The following is a 13,898-nucleotide window of genomic DNA, read 5'->3' as shown; positions in this document are numbered from 1 at the left end:
AGAAGCTTGTCCAGGAGGCCAGGCCGGAGCACTGGTGGTAGCCAGGTTTGGGGGTGTCGGAGGCAGTGTAGGTCCACAGCCCTGAATGTCGGAGCCCCCGAGCCTGGGGAGTGGGTGGTGACAGTGGGGTCTCTGGCTGAACGGCCGGGAGTGAGGCGTGGGTGAGCTCTCTGCTCACAAGAAGGCCCCGAGGCTCTGGCCCTCTTGTCCCCACCAGCCAGCGCCTCCCCCACCCCCTCGACCCTGGGGGCCCCAGTCCTAGATGTGGGGTGGGGTGGACAGGCCCCTCTGGGTCTGAGCCCGGCCTCAGGCTCTCCTGCTCTGATCTTGTGTCCCTGGGGGCGGGGGGGGGGGGACAACCCAGGCCCTGCCCTCCTCAGGTGACCGGGACAAGGTGAGCTCTCAGATGGGATGGGTCTGTTAGGACCTAGCAAGGGAGGGGCCCGCTCACAACCGCTGGCCGTGGCCCTGCAGGGACGTCTGGGGTGACTTGGTTCAGGGTTGCACGGCCAGGTGGGCCTTGATGGCTCCATTGACGACTGGCGAAACCGAGCGTCCCGGACCTGGCGGTGGGCTTGTCCAGCCTGAGCTGCTTGGCTGCGTTTGAGGGCCCTTCCGAGAGACAAGCCTATGGGAGGCTGGCGACAGGTCCGGGAGGGCCTGGCGCTGCCACCCAGCGTGATTCACCCCAGAAATAGCTCGGCGCCGCTGTGGAGGCTGCTGCTGCTGTCTCCCAACTAGGGGCGCGTCACTGAGGCCCCTTGGGGGGATAGGCCTCCCCCCGCAGCACCCCCTGCCCCGGGCCAGCACACCTGGCGTTCGGTCCCTTTCCGGCTCGGCCCCCGGGTGGGGAGTGGGCTTCCCTGATGGGGGGCGGGAGGGTGAGGATGGAGGGGAGGAGCCCGGTGAGGGCCCCTCCTTCTTCTTCAGAGCAGGTGGGCCCAGGTCCCTCTCCCAGTGGGCACCTGCTCCGCCACGCAGGTCCAGGCCACCCGAGGGTCTCCCTCGTGTCTCCCTGCACCACTGGGCTTGCGCAGACTTCCCTCCTGCCTCTGCGGACCCCGCCCAGGGAGAGCGGTGTTGTGAAACATGAAACTGGCATGCACGTGGGGCATGTGTGCACGCGCATGCACACTTGTGTGAGTGTGCGCCTGCGTGCGCCCTCCACCTGAGCCACAGTCACCCCCTCTGGGTGAAACCAGACCGGAGGCCCCTGGCCGGCCCCCAGGGAGCCCCGCACCGCTGCCCTCCTGCCCTGGCCGCTGGGTCAGCTGTTTGGGGACTGGCTTTGTAAAGGCGCCTGGGGTCCTGACGGCACCCCCTCCTCTGCTCCCTCTTCCAGGCTGGCTTCCAGGGCGGACCTCGAAGGCCTGCAGTCATGGTGGCGGGCGGGGGCTGACCTGGCTTGCCCAGGCTATGACGGGCGCAGTGCCCTGCTTGTTGTGAGTGCCACCAGTGCCCCCACCGCCCTCTCCTAGGCCACCTCCTCCAGGAAGACTTCCTGACCGTTCCCCTGGCTCCCCCTCTTCCCCCCACCCAATGTCCAGACTCCTGCTCTCCTGGTCCCTGGCCCCGGAGCTGTGGGGACAAGGAGTCACGGGCGTGGGTGGGAAGCCAGGGAAGACATCCAGGCGGGTGGTCAGGGGCCAGGCTGCTGGTCAGTGTCCCTGAGGCAGCCCCGCCCCCACGTGCACCCTCCTGTAGGCAGAAGCAGCTGGAAACCTGGAAGTGGTGACCTTTCTGCAGAACCTCCAGGGTGGGGCTGCTGTCCAGGCGCCAGGCCCAGTAAGTTCCCTCTGCCCCACACAGCACCGAAGGCTCCCCCACTGGACTGTGGCCCCCTGTGTCTGAGGGCCAGTCCTGGGGACCGAGCCAGAGGAAGCTGAAGTGGGTCAAAGTCACTTAGGCCTGTGGAGCTGTTTCTGTAGGTGGGGCACACACTGTGTAGGCGGAGCCAAAAAGCGCGGGAGGGCTTCCCGTAGGAAGGGTCAACCTCACACCTCCTGTATTCTGTCTTGTCAGGCCACTCTGTGACGCACCCTACCAGAGCACCGGAGGGCCCCGGCCATGGCCAAGAGGTTCCTGGAGCCTGGAGGGGACCTCAGACCCCTCTACTGCGTGTCCTGCCCACCCTGCCCCACCCCACTGGGCGGGGGGCTCCCACCTGCCTCTTACCTCACACCCCATCCCCCCACTCCGTCATCTGGCCCTCCAGAAGACTCTCAAGTCTGGCTGGGTTTGCTCAGGTCCTTGGGTCCCTCCCTGGGAAAGGACTTGTCCGTCTGCCCTGCCCCCACACACCGCCTGTGCCCAGGGAAGAGGTCTCAAGAGACCTCCTTCAAGACCTGAAGCTGCCTTGCTGCGGAACAAGCCATTCCTTCCTGTTGTGGCCTGCTGGAGGGACGCCACCCCGCGACTCTGTGACGTACCCCCACTGCTGGGACTCTCCCCACTCTGTTTCGCACGCAGCCTAAAGGTCTCGGTCGGGCAGAGCGGCAATAAAGTCTCTCTGGGGACCTCCCTCGGTCCCCAGACCCCAGCTCCAGCGCGTCCTTCTGGGTCCCAGGACTGTGGGTATGTGTGTGGGGAGTCGCGCCCCAGGCTCTGGGTCAAAGGGCCGTGTCTTCAGCACCCCCGGGGGTGAGGGACGCCGGCCGGCCCTCCCCCGCTGTCCTGTCTCCTCCTCCAGATTGCTGTTCAGGCTGCAACTTCCCCGGACACCCTCTGCCCCATCTCCTCGGTCTGTCTGCTCCTTCTCCTTCCTGACACTTGAAGCCCCTGCTCCCAGCAGCCCCCACTCATACCTGCCTCCGCCCGACTCCCCTTGTGCGGACCGACCAGACCCGACCGACCCAACTGTCTCTCTAGTCCTCCCGGCCCCTCCCAGTCTGTCTGCCTGCTCCTCAAGGTTCCGTCCAGCCCAATGTGCCCACAGCCCCTGCCCACCCGCGCCGGCCCCGGCTGCCTAGTCGCCACAGCCCGGGTGACCATGCCGCCTGGGGCGGGTGGGTGTGGCCCCCCAGGGCCGGTGGTCAGCCACGAGTCTCGTGGGAGGCCCGGCTGGGAGTGAAATCAGGTGTTTGGACCCCTGGCTGGTTCTCTGTCCAAATCCTAAGCGGCCCAGTGGGGCAGGGGCCCCCTCGGGCCCAGGCCTGACCCGTCCTTGCTGAGCGTGAGGAGCACGGGGGCGGCGAGAAGGGGGAGGGGGGAGGGGATACCTCCATGCAGGTTCTCCACCGCCTTGGAAGCTCTTTAAAGGCCCACTTGAGGGTTCCTTCCCGTCTGCCCGTCCATCCGTCTGGCCCCTGGGCTGGGGGCTTGGGAGAGCCGGGCCCAGCCTGAGGGCATGTGCCCTGTAGATACTGGGCAAAAGCGTGACCCCAAAGAGCTCGCCCTTGGCACCCACCGTGCAGCTGGGGCCTCTCCCAGGTGGGCCGGGCTGGGGGGAGGCTCCACCCGCACCCCCAGGCTTCTCAGCCTGGTTCCCAGGCCCGGGCTGGCACCTTGGCTGGCGGCCTTCCAGATTCTCGCCCAGACACGGGTGTGCCCGGGCCTTGCACAACCAGGTAACACCACCTGAGCGTGGCTGGTCCCGAGGAGCCTTTGCCCCACACCCTGATGGAGGCCGCGAGAGTGGGGTGTGGGGGAAGAAGGGAGCTGGGGGCTTGATGTCAGGAGCACCTGCTGTGCTGCCGGGGTGGGGGCGGGGTGGGACAGTGGGACACAGGCCTGGGGGAGGCTGCCTCTCAGGTCCCTTGGGGCAGCGCCCCTCCGTGTCTTCTCTGCCTCCGGGGCACAGCAACTCACTGGACGCAGCCGTCCCTTGGGCCCTGCTTGCTCACGGCCCTCGGCACCCCGCCCTTCCCTCAGACCCCGAGGAGCCCCAGGCCGTGAGGGCCACACCCTCCCCCACCTGGCAGCGGCGAAGCGTCCCCCTAACCTGCCGGTGTGGACGCTCCCGCTGTCCTGGGTGTCCCAGGGAGAGCACATGTTGGCCTGGCTCTTCCCCAGGTGGCTCACTGACGACAGGTGAGAAGCCTCTGCCAGCCAGGCAGAGGGAACAGCGCGTCCCCCCCCTCCCCCCCGGCTGAGGGCAGGTGGTGGGGACAGGCCCCCAGTTCTTGGGCCCCTGCACACAGCTGTGGGACGCAGAGCCCCACAAGGAGCGGCTCCCGGGCTGGGCGTGTGTGTCTCGGAAAGCTGTGGAAAGTCACAGGCGCATGCCTGGAAACTTCCTCAGGGCCATTTTGTGTCCCTGGGAAGAGGCCGGTCTGGATGTGCAGTCAGCTCCTCTGACAATCACCCAGTAGCAACAGGGCAGCAAAGGGCCTGTCCCCTGGGTCCCAACATGCACCGTGTGAGCTGCAGTGGCCGCTCGGGGATGGCAGGGGAGGGTCACCTTCCGCCACGTGCTAGCTGATTACGTCCCCACTATGCTGCCGGAAGGGCACGGGCTTCTCTTCCCTCCCCTTTCACAGCTGAAGAAACTAAGGCCCGGTCCTGAGCTCAGGCTGCACGTTGGCACACCGGGCTATGGACCCGCCTGGCACTGGGGCAGCCTCCTCACCTCTTGAAGGCGCCCCCGGGGGACACGGCACGGGGGCCGGGGTGAGCTGTGGGAGCTGGTGCCGGATAGACGTGGGAGGCATCCTGAGCCCCACGGGGTCTCGGCGGTGGCACCAGGAGGAGACCTGCGTTGCTCACACCCACTAATTTCGCTTTGGGAGAGGCCTCAGCTCCCAGCGGCCCATCTCAGATCACCGGATCCCAGGGTTATCTCTGGGAAACATCTGTTTCTCACTTAGGCCACTATCTGTGTTTACCCAGTGTTTTCCATCATAAAGCCAGACTTCTCAGGGCCCCCCAGGCCACCCGGCTCATTTCTCTTCATGGCAGGACGTTCCCTTTCGGGACACGCCTCAGTATCTCCTGCTGCAAGTGGGGTCCACAGGTTCCTGTAATGTCACCCTTCCGTCACCAGTCCTGTCTGGTGCTGGACACAGTGACCCACTTTTGCTGGATTGGGGGGGCGGGGGGAAGGGCGTGTGGGGAGGGGTCTGCCCTGGACCGGGCTGTGCCCGGTTGCTGGAGACGCAGAGGTGGGCTCTTCCGGCCCATGTGGTGATGGCAGTGGTGGTGACGGGGAGAAATTCCCAAGCTCTGTCCCCTCGGTCACATGCCTCTGTGCCCCCCCATCCCATCCCCCACCCCTGCCCTGGTGCCTGACCTCAAACACAGATGCTCAGGCCGTGCACTCAGCCGCGGTGCTGGGCACTGGGTCCCCACCAAGAGCGATTTGGCCTCTGAGAAGTCCCGGCCCCTCTGTGAGCGTTTCTCCAGCTGCAACATGGCAGAGGAAAACCTTCGCTACCCCCCTTTGCAGGGGTACGGCTGGAAACCACAAACAGCGCTGGTGAAAATGCCTAGTGGCCATCGTGACTCGGTGGCTGCGGTGTCCTGGCTTGGGACCAACTCGGGCCCCTGAGCCAAGAGGACGCTGGTCTCCTGGGGCTGTGTGTGTGTGTGTGTGTGTGTGTGTCGCCCTGAACTCAGCCCCCGCCACCCTCCCCCATGCGGCCACACCAGCGGCTCAAAATGAGGGCTGAGGACTTCAGGTTACTTCCGTCCACACTTTCTCTCTTTCCTAAAGCTTAGACCCCCACAAGCCCCCATTTGCCCGCAGCAGGCAGCTCCCTGCAAGAGTCCCCCGAGGGTGCTGCCGGTCGGGCCCCAACATCTCCAGGTGACTAAGTGGGCCGGAGCGCCTGGGGCTGTGCTGACGCATGCTGGGGGGGAGGGGGGCATGGCGTGGGCTGTGGCCCCGGGTGGGGGGTGGGGGCAGCACGGGGCTCCCAGCGCGGGCCCTGGGGGCTGGGGGGCGGGGGCCGGGCTGTCCTCCTTACTCTCTGAGAACCAGGGTCTGAGAACCAGAAACCGGCTGGGCGCGTTCCTTCCCTCCCTCTCGTCCTCCGTCTAGTTTCACTTTCTCTTTGTTCCCCCCTCCCACGAAGTTCCCTTTGAAGTGAGAGGGGCAGGGATGGGCGTGTCCGGCCCGCGCCCTCCCCCCTCCCCCCTCCCCACGCCCGACGGGGAGCGCACTCGGGCCGCTGCCGGCTGGGGCCTCACCTGCCCGGCCGCCCCGCGCCCCAGCTGGGCCGGTGGCGTCCTCCGCCCCCTGCGGCGAGTCCGGGTGCCCGGGGTGGGGGGGGGAAGGGGGCGGGCCGGAGGGAGCGGGTGTGGTCCCCGGGCCCGCAGCGCGGAGCCGGGGACGCCAGGTGCCACCCGGCCGGGCGCTGGAGGCGGGGACGCCGGGCGGGGCGGGGGGGGGGGGGGGCCGGTGAGTCAGGGCCACCCCCGCGCGGGCGCGCCGAGCAGGTACCCGGGCCGCGGACGACCCGCCGCGCGACCCGTCGGCCCGGGAGCCGCCCGGCCCGGAAAAACCGGTCGGGCCGGCGCGGCGCGGTCGCATTCCGGAGGCGGGGGAGGGCGGCCGCGTGGCTTAAAAGGCGCCGCCGCCGCACGGACGCAGCCGCCCGGCCACGCGTGGCGCGGGCCGAGGGGACGCGCCGCCGGAGCTCGCGGGGCTCGGCAGGGGCGGCGGGGCGCGGGCGGCCGGGCTTTCTCTCCGCAGCGCGGCCGACCGCGGACTTCACCCGGCGCGCTGGGTCCAGTGGTTCTTAACAGTTCAACAGTTCTGTAGCGCAATTGTGAAATGTTTAGGACCACTAGACCCGGCGGGCCTGGCGGCGACGGCGACGGACGCGGCCCGGCGGCAGGGGCAGGGGCGGGGGCGCGGCGCCCCGCCGGCCCGACCCCGCTCCGCACCCGCGCCCGCACGCCGGGGCCGGGCCTGGGAACCGCGGGCAGAGGGCGCGCCGGCCGGCCCACGCTTCCTGGCTCCTGCGCCCGAGGGCCCCACCCTTCTCGAAAGTCCGCCGAATTCCCACCGGGACCCGACGGCGTCCCCCACCCCCTTCCCCGGAGCTGGTGCCGCGGCGGCCGCGCCCCGGGTAGGGTCGGCCGGGCGGGCTCGCTGGGAGCGCTGGGAGCCGCGCCGCGGGAGCCCGGGCCCCGTCGGGCGAGCGCGCGGACGGAGCCGGGACCTGGCGGACAGAAAGTGGACGGGGACGCGGTGGACGACGCCCGCACACCACGCGCGGGGTGCGGGGAGGTCTCGCGGGACCTCCGCGTGTAAGCCCCGGGCGCGCCCGGCCCCGGGAAGGGCCGAGCGCAGGGTCTTTGCGCGCCCCGCTCCCGCCGGGGAGACGAGGCCGACCTTCCCGGAGCCCGCCTGGCCCGCTGGTCCGGCCGCACCCTCTAGGGAGAGGTGGGGGCGTCCCTCAGGTGCCTGCCTCCGTGGCCCAGTGTTTAGAGACGCTCCGGGACAGCCTGGGTGGCAGGTCGGACGGGTCTGGGTCTGAGGTCACCAGGCACCGCCAGTGCTCTCCCCGAGCCCCACCGGCACGTGGGTGTGTGAGAGGCCGGGAGAGGTGAGGTGGGCTGCTGGCTTGCAGGAGGGTGTGGCCGCCGCCCACGGTGCAGGACCCCTGGCTGCCTGGGAGGGGGGTCCACCCCCGCAGCCAGCACCTTCCCCTGTGGCCCAGCAAACTGCTCCGTGGCCACCTCTCAGCAGCAGCAGCAGCAGCGGCGGCAGGAGGAGGAGGCTGGGGCCGTGGCGCCGAAGGGTCCGGAGGATCTTAGGTGCGGCCCCCTGACCGCCAGTCAGCTGGTGGCGATTTAATTCTACGGGGTGTCTGTTCCATGTGTGCAGTGAGCCGGGTTCCCCTGCTGAGGCTGGTGAGGGCCGGGGCGGGGGGGGGGAGTGGTGGTGGTGGTGGGGGGCTTGCTATGGGGTCCTCCGCGTTCTGTAGCTTGGAATCGTGTCGTCCAGTGTGGGTATGTGCATTACAGACTGACGCAAATAAACGTGTTCAAAGCTTCACCCTGCCCTGGGGCTTGCTGTCCTTTCTTCCCCAGACCTGATGGGACCCCTCCCTCTTCCCTCCAATCCCAGAGGGATGGAAATGAAGTGGTCGTGGGTGGCGGTGGCCAGGTCCCCACCCTGCACCCAGCTCCCAGCCTCACCTTGCTTCCGGCCTTCTAGTTTCCCAGCAAGGCCCGCAGCCTGCCGGCAGCAGTCTTTTAGTGGGGGAGGGGCACCCCCAGGACCCAGCAGACCCCTTCCACCTCCCCTGCCCACACACCCGCCTGCTGAGGAGCCAGGCTGAGGAGAGGGGGCCTGCTTGCGGCCTCACCCTATACTGGCCCCCTGGCCAGCTGCCACCCGAGCCTGGCAGGGGGCTCTGGCCATGGGCAGGGGCGAGGGTGGAGGGCTTAGGGGTTGGAGTGACGGAGGACCATCTCTGCTCTCCCATCCTGACACAGACTGAGAGTCAGTCGTGGCTTCAAATCCCAGCCCTGCCGCCCACCAGCAAGTGACCCTGGCCGGTCCCCCTTCCTCCCAGAGCCCTCCTGTCTCACCCCTGCAAAGAGGGCGGTGGTACCCACCTCACAGGACTTGCTGGAAAGCCCAGGGGACCATGCAGCCGGACTCCCGGAGCACGGATGTGGGACGGAGCGAGGGTTCACCCCAGGGGTGGCAGTACCTCCTGGCGGGTGGGTTGGTATGGGGAGCCCGAACGGGGCTGGGCACTCACAATGGCCACCTCGGTCCCTGGGGGCCCCACAAGGACAGGCAGCTCCTGCTTTGGGTCCCAGTCTTCGTTCTCTTTAATTACGGAAGCCCCGAGTGTTCGCTGAGGGCACAGCCCCCTGCGCTGTTAGCGGGAGGCCCTGCCCAGAGCGGGGTGCCCGGAGAGACAGCTACCACTTAAGACCTGCCTCCGGAGGACATTGTCCCCACTTCCTCTTTCCCCTTTCCGGGCAGAACTGGGCTCTGTGGTGCTGAGCCCGCTCTCGCTATGCAGGTGGAGGGCCGCCGTGGGCAACGGCAGAGCCTCCCTGGACGGTGCCCACAGGATCACCCCGGTTTGCCCGGGACTTGCTGGTTTTAGCCCTGAAAGTGTCATGGCCTAGGAGGCCCCTCCGTTTGGGCAAACTGAGACACTTGGTCACTCTACCGGGACCAGCTCGGGAGACACATCACCCTAGCTCCTTGGACCAGCCCATCTTTTCCATGAGAAATAAACCTGTCTTGTTAAAGTTGCTGTAGTTTTGGTCTCTATAAGGTGGCTAAACCAGTATTCTGAGTCAGTGGTGTTTAAGCTTCGCCGTGTGGCTAAATCAAGGGAGGGCTAGTGAAGAGCACCAAGGCTTGGGCCCTGTGGATAGGATGGGCCAGGAATCCACACCCCTACCGGGTTGCCTGGTGATTCTGATTGAGGCCTGAGGCTGAGAACAACTGTCATTAAGTAGTAGACCTCATCAAGAGAAACAGGATGGAGGAAGGGGACACAGACCCTGAACCTGTGGCTTTTGGAGCTGTTCCAGGCCACTAAACCCCAGGGGAGGGGGAGCCCCCAAACAGAACCTGCCTGTGACCCCCTCTGTCTCTCGGTACCCATGCCCCCAGCCCCTACCCCGCAGGCAACCCACTGGGGGCCCACACCAGGCTGCCCCCGTGTGTCTTCAGCTGCTTGTGGAGCTCATCACTGCAGGGATGGGGAAGGACGGATGATGGCTTCTTACCTCCTCCACACCCCGGGCGACTTGGCGAGCCCCGTGGGAAGCAGATCTGTCCGCTGTGCGAGGGCTCTGGGGCCGGCTGCCACGGGCTCTCTGAACTTCCGCCGTGGTTCTGAGAGGTGGTTCCAGTTTAATAAGGTGGTTCCAGTTTACGTAAGTACACCTTTAAAGTGTACAATCTGATGACTTTGGACATGTGTACACCCATGAAGCCACCCACCCCCACAATCAAGGTGAGGGACACATCGGCCACCGACAGGATTCGTCTGGCTCCTTGTGGTTCCCTCCTCCCTTCCCAATTCCCTGTCCCCGGAGTTTGCTTTGTTAGAAGATTTTCAATTGCTCGGGTGAATTTCAGCCATCTGAAGCTGTCAGATTGTGAAGTTACGCATGATACTCCGTTATCATTCTTTTAATATCCGTAGGGTCTGTGGCATTGCCTCCTCTCCCATGCCTAATATTGGTGCCTGTGTTTTCTATCCCTTTTTCAGCTTGGTTAGAGGTTTACTTTTATACCGACTTTCTGAAAGAACCAGCTCTTGGCTTGATTTTTCCATATTATTTTTCGTGTTCTATTCAATTGATTTCCACTTTGATGATTTCCCTTGTCCTCACTTTGGGTTTATGCGTTTTGCTTTTCTAGTTTCTTAAGGTGGTGTGTGTGCATTAGGCCACTTGAACTTTGTTCATTGTTTATAGTGTTTTGTTTTCTCTGTGTTTCACATCGGGTAGTTTCTATTTCTATCTAGACACTTGCTTCTTCTGCAGTGGCCAATTTGCGATGAATTCTGTGGGTGTAATTTCCATCCTGGATGTTATATTTTCCATCTATTGAAGTTTGATTGGATCTGTTTTATACTTTCATGGCTCTTCTTAATGTATCCGAGCCTTCCTAGATCTTTCTGAACATATTGGAATATAATTACAACATAGTTTTAAAGTTCTCATCGGTTGATTCTATCATCTGCATCATTTCTGGATCTGTTTCTATTCATTGGTTTTTCTCTTCATCCTGTAGTTTTCTGTTTCTTTGTATCTCTGGTAGTTTTTGATCGGTTGGCAAACATTGTGAATTTTGTGTTGGTGGATGCTGTGTAATTCTGCGTCCTGTAAGTGTTTATGAGCCTTGTTCTGGGACATGGGTCAGCTGATTGTGAAGTGTTTGATCCCCCTGAGGATCCCGTTAGCTTTGTTGGGACCGGGCCCACCTCTATTCTAGGGTTAAGTTTTCCCCAACAGGGAGGCAGCCCTTGTGAGCACTGTCCCCCATGTCTTGTGAACCACGAGCCTAATTCCTTCTGATGGATTGGAACACACACCACTCCCAGCATGTATTTTTTAAGATGAATTTTGGGAAAACGTACGTAACATAAAATTTACCACTAACCATTTTAAGTGTGTAGTTCGGCCGTGTGAAGTGCATCACACGGCTGTGCAACCAGCACTACCGTCCGTCCCCAGGACTCTCTCATCTTCCCCAAACTGACACTCTGCCCCCCCAGCCCGTTCAACACGAACCCCCACCTGCTCCCCCTGGGGCCCCCCTTCTGCTTCCTGTCTCTACCGATGGGACTCGTCTAAGTACCTCATACAAATGGAACCACGCGATGCTTGTCCTTCTGTGAGTGGTTATTTCACTGAGTACAACGTTGTCAGGGTTGACGCGGGCTGCAGCCTGTGTCATCCCCTGCCTTGTTCAGGGCTGAGCAGCCCTCCGTGTAAGGACCTCACTGCATGGGTGGACCAGTTAGTCTCTCCCTTTCCTCCAGCGCCGGACGCGGGGGCTGCTTCCACCTTTTGGCTGCTGTGACAGTGCTACCGGGGACGTGGCTGCGCACGTGTGTGTCCGGTCCCCAGCATGGCTGGAGACACAGGTGGCTTTGCCACCTTTCCCTCTCCTCCTTCCACGTGGCTCCTTCTCTGGCCTCAGAGAGTTTCCTTTCCTTCGCGCCTTGGTCTGCTCTCAGCTGAACGTTCAAGAGGAGCCCTCGCAGACCCCCAGGGCCACGTTCTCTTCTCTCGGGACACTCTCCCCTGCAGACCCAGAAGCTTGGCTCCCCAGACTCTCTCCACCATAGTGGTGTCTCTGTCCAGTGACACCTGAGACCTCCTCCAGGGCACGCCCGCCCCGTGCTGGGCCCATCAGCTCTTCCAGGCAGCAAGCAGGGCTCACCTCATTTGTGTCCCATCTCAGCCGACCCCTCTCGTGTCCTGCCGGATAGCCAGCGTCTGTGAACTGCTGTCTTATATATTTTGTCTGTTTTTTTTTCTTAAAATTTTTTAACGTTTATTCATTTTTGAGAGAGAGAGAGAGAGTGTGAGCAGGGGAGGGGCAGAGAGAGAGAGGTAGACACAGAATCCGAAGCAGGTTCCAGGCTCTGAGCTGTCAGCACAGAGCCCGATGCGGGGCTTGAACCCATGAACTGTGAGATCATGACCTGAGCCGAAGTCGGACACTTAACCGACTGAGCCACCCAGGTGCCCCTATATTTTGTCTGTTTTTTTTTTTTAATTTTTTTTTTCAACGTTTATTTATTTTTGGGACAGAGAGAGACAGAGCATGAACGGGGGAGGGGCAGAGAGAGAGGGAGTCACAGAGTCGGAAACAGGCTCCAGGCTCTGGGCCATCAGCCCAGAGCCCGACGCGGGGCTCGAACTCACGGACCGCGAGATCGTGACCTGGCTGAAGTCGGACGCTTAACCGACTGCGCCACCCAGGCGCCCCTATTTTGTCTGTTTTTAAGTTGCTTCTGGGGGTGCCTGGGTAGCTCAGTCAGTTAAGCGACCGACTCTTGATTTTGGCTTAGGTCATGATCTAACAGTTGGTGAGTTCCAGCCGTGAGTTGGGTTCTGCACTGACAGCACGGAGCCTGCTTGGGATTCTCTGTCTCCCCCTGCCCCTCTCCCGCTCACCCATGCTCTCTCTCTCTCTCTCTCTCTCTCTCGAAGTAAATAAATAAACTTTAAAAAATTGTAAGTTACTTCTGGTGGGGGTGTGAATCTGGTCCCTGTCACTCCTCCTTGGCCCAAAGTGAGTCTTCGCCTTCTCCTAGTGACCCCGACAACAGTAGCTCAAACCTCCACCTGTGGACTGCTGGTACTCTCCTCCCCCGATCCTTTCCTGGGGACATTGCTGGCTGTCCTCAGGGCGTGCTGGTGTTGTTACAGATATACTCTGGTGGCCTCTGTCATGCCCTCATTTGTAGCTAGGTCTTTGCTGGAGTCTCCGTGTCCACCTGACGCTGGATCCTCGTGGGGGCCGGGGCGTCCCACCTGCCCAGGGGCGGGGCGTGCCCAGGGGCGGGGCGTGCCCAGGGGCGGGGCGTGCCCAGGGGCGGGGCGTGCCCAGGGGTGGGGCGTGCGGTGCTCCGTCACAGCCCAGCGACAGCAGGTGCAGCACCTTCCGCGCGCGCACACACCTCCCCTGCTCCCGGGGGAGCATGGAGGGTCTGTCTCTAGGAGTGACGATTGTGGTGTCTAAGTGGCAGAGCTGGCTCAGCCCCTCCAGAGGGACCTCTCTGGGGACCTTCTCCCCTGCCCTGAGCCTCATCCACCAGCCTTCCCTTAACCTGCAGGCAGAACGTCATTCAGATCCCCCTCAGGCCTGAATGGTGTCTTGGAAAGACGTGCTGACGGCCAAGGACACAGCCCATGGCCAAGGCAACGTTTGGTCGTACATTTTACTAAGTCAGGCTTATTTAGTCTGTAGTCTTTCCTGTTTTGTAATACATACATTATAAGGATTTAATTTTCCTTTGGAGCCACTTTAGCTCAGACGATGAGCGGTGATATATCGTACTCAGTTGCTTTCCTTGTAATTTCCTTTGGGATTTTTCTCCGCAATTATTCAGAAGTATATTTTTACTTTTATCTACATGTCTAAATTAAACCCATTTTTTTTTTAAAAATGAAATTTAAACACGCATGCCATTTAAAAACTCAAATAGTAATTATGAAGCTTGTTAAGAAACACAGGAGCCTCCTGCCCAAGTTAGCTCACACTGTGTTCACTGTGATCATACTGTGATTTTTTCTGGTTCAGCTTTTTAATTAAAAAAAAAATAATTACCTCGTTTAAAAAATTTGCATAGTTTTCTATGTCATTGTGAGTAACTCCATGCTCTTTGATGTTTAAACCTTTGAAGTTTAAATCTTTTCTAAGTGTGTTCGAATACATTACATAATCTATTTTCTTCTTTCCTTTCTTCCCTCCCTCTCTCCCTTCCTTCCCTTATTTTTATTTGAGAGAGAGA

The 13,898-nt window shown here is 62.1% G+C and overlaps 1 protein-coding gene across 1 annotated transcript in view; it reads left to right on the top strand.

Annotated features, from left to right (window-relative positions):
- ASPG (asparaginase) overlaps nt 1-5,485 on the top strand; it is a 28,071-nt gene extending 22,586 nt beyond the window's left edge. Inside the window, exons 14-19 of the mRNA XM_047079898.1 lie at nt 1,343-1,442; nt 1,705-1,785; nt 2,690-2,740; nt 2,936-3,005; nt 3,921-4,029; nt 5,239-5,485. Of these exons, the coding sequence (XP_046935854.1) occupies nt 1,343-1,442; nt 1,705-1,785; nt 2,690-2,740; nt 2,936-3,005; nt 3,921-4,029; nt 5,239-5,485 (658 nt within the window). The remainder of the gene's footprint in view (nt 1-1,342; nt 1,443-1,704; nt 1,786-2,689; nt 2,741-2,935; nt 3,006-3,920; nt 4,030-5,238) is intronic.
- Nucleotides 5,486-13,898: the final 8,413 nt, after the last annotated feature.

The sequence above is a fragment of the Lynx rufus genome, unplaced genomic scaffold (genome assembly GCF_022079265.1).
Source record: "Lynx rufus isolate CCGP_SWC_20201006 ecotype Redwood Valley unplaced genomic scaffold, mLynRuf1.p SCAF_17, whole genome shotgun sequence".
Classification (NCBI taxonomy): Eukaryota; Metazoa; Chordata; class Mammalia; order Carnivora; family Felidae; genus Lynx; species Lynx rufus.
The sequence above is the reverse complement of the archived record's forward strand: the minus strand, read 5'-3'. Positions and strand labels throughout refer to the sequence as shown.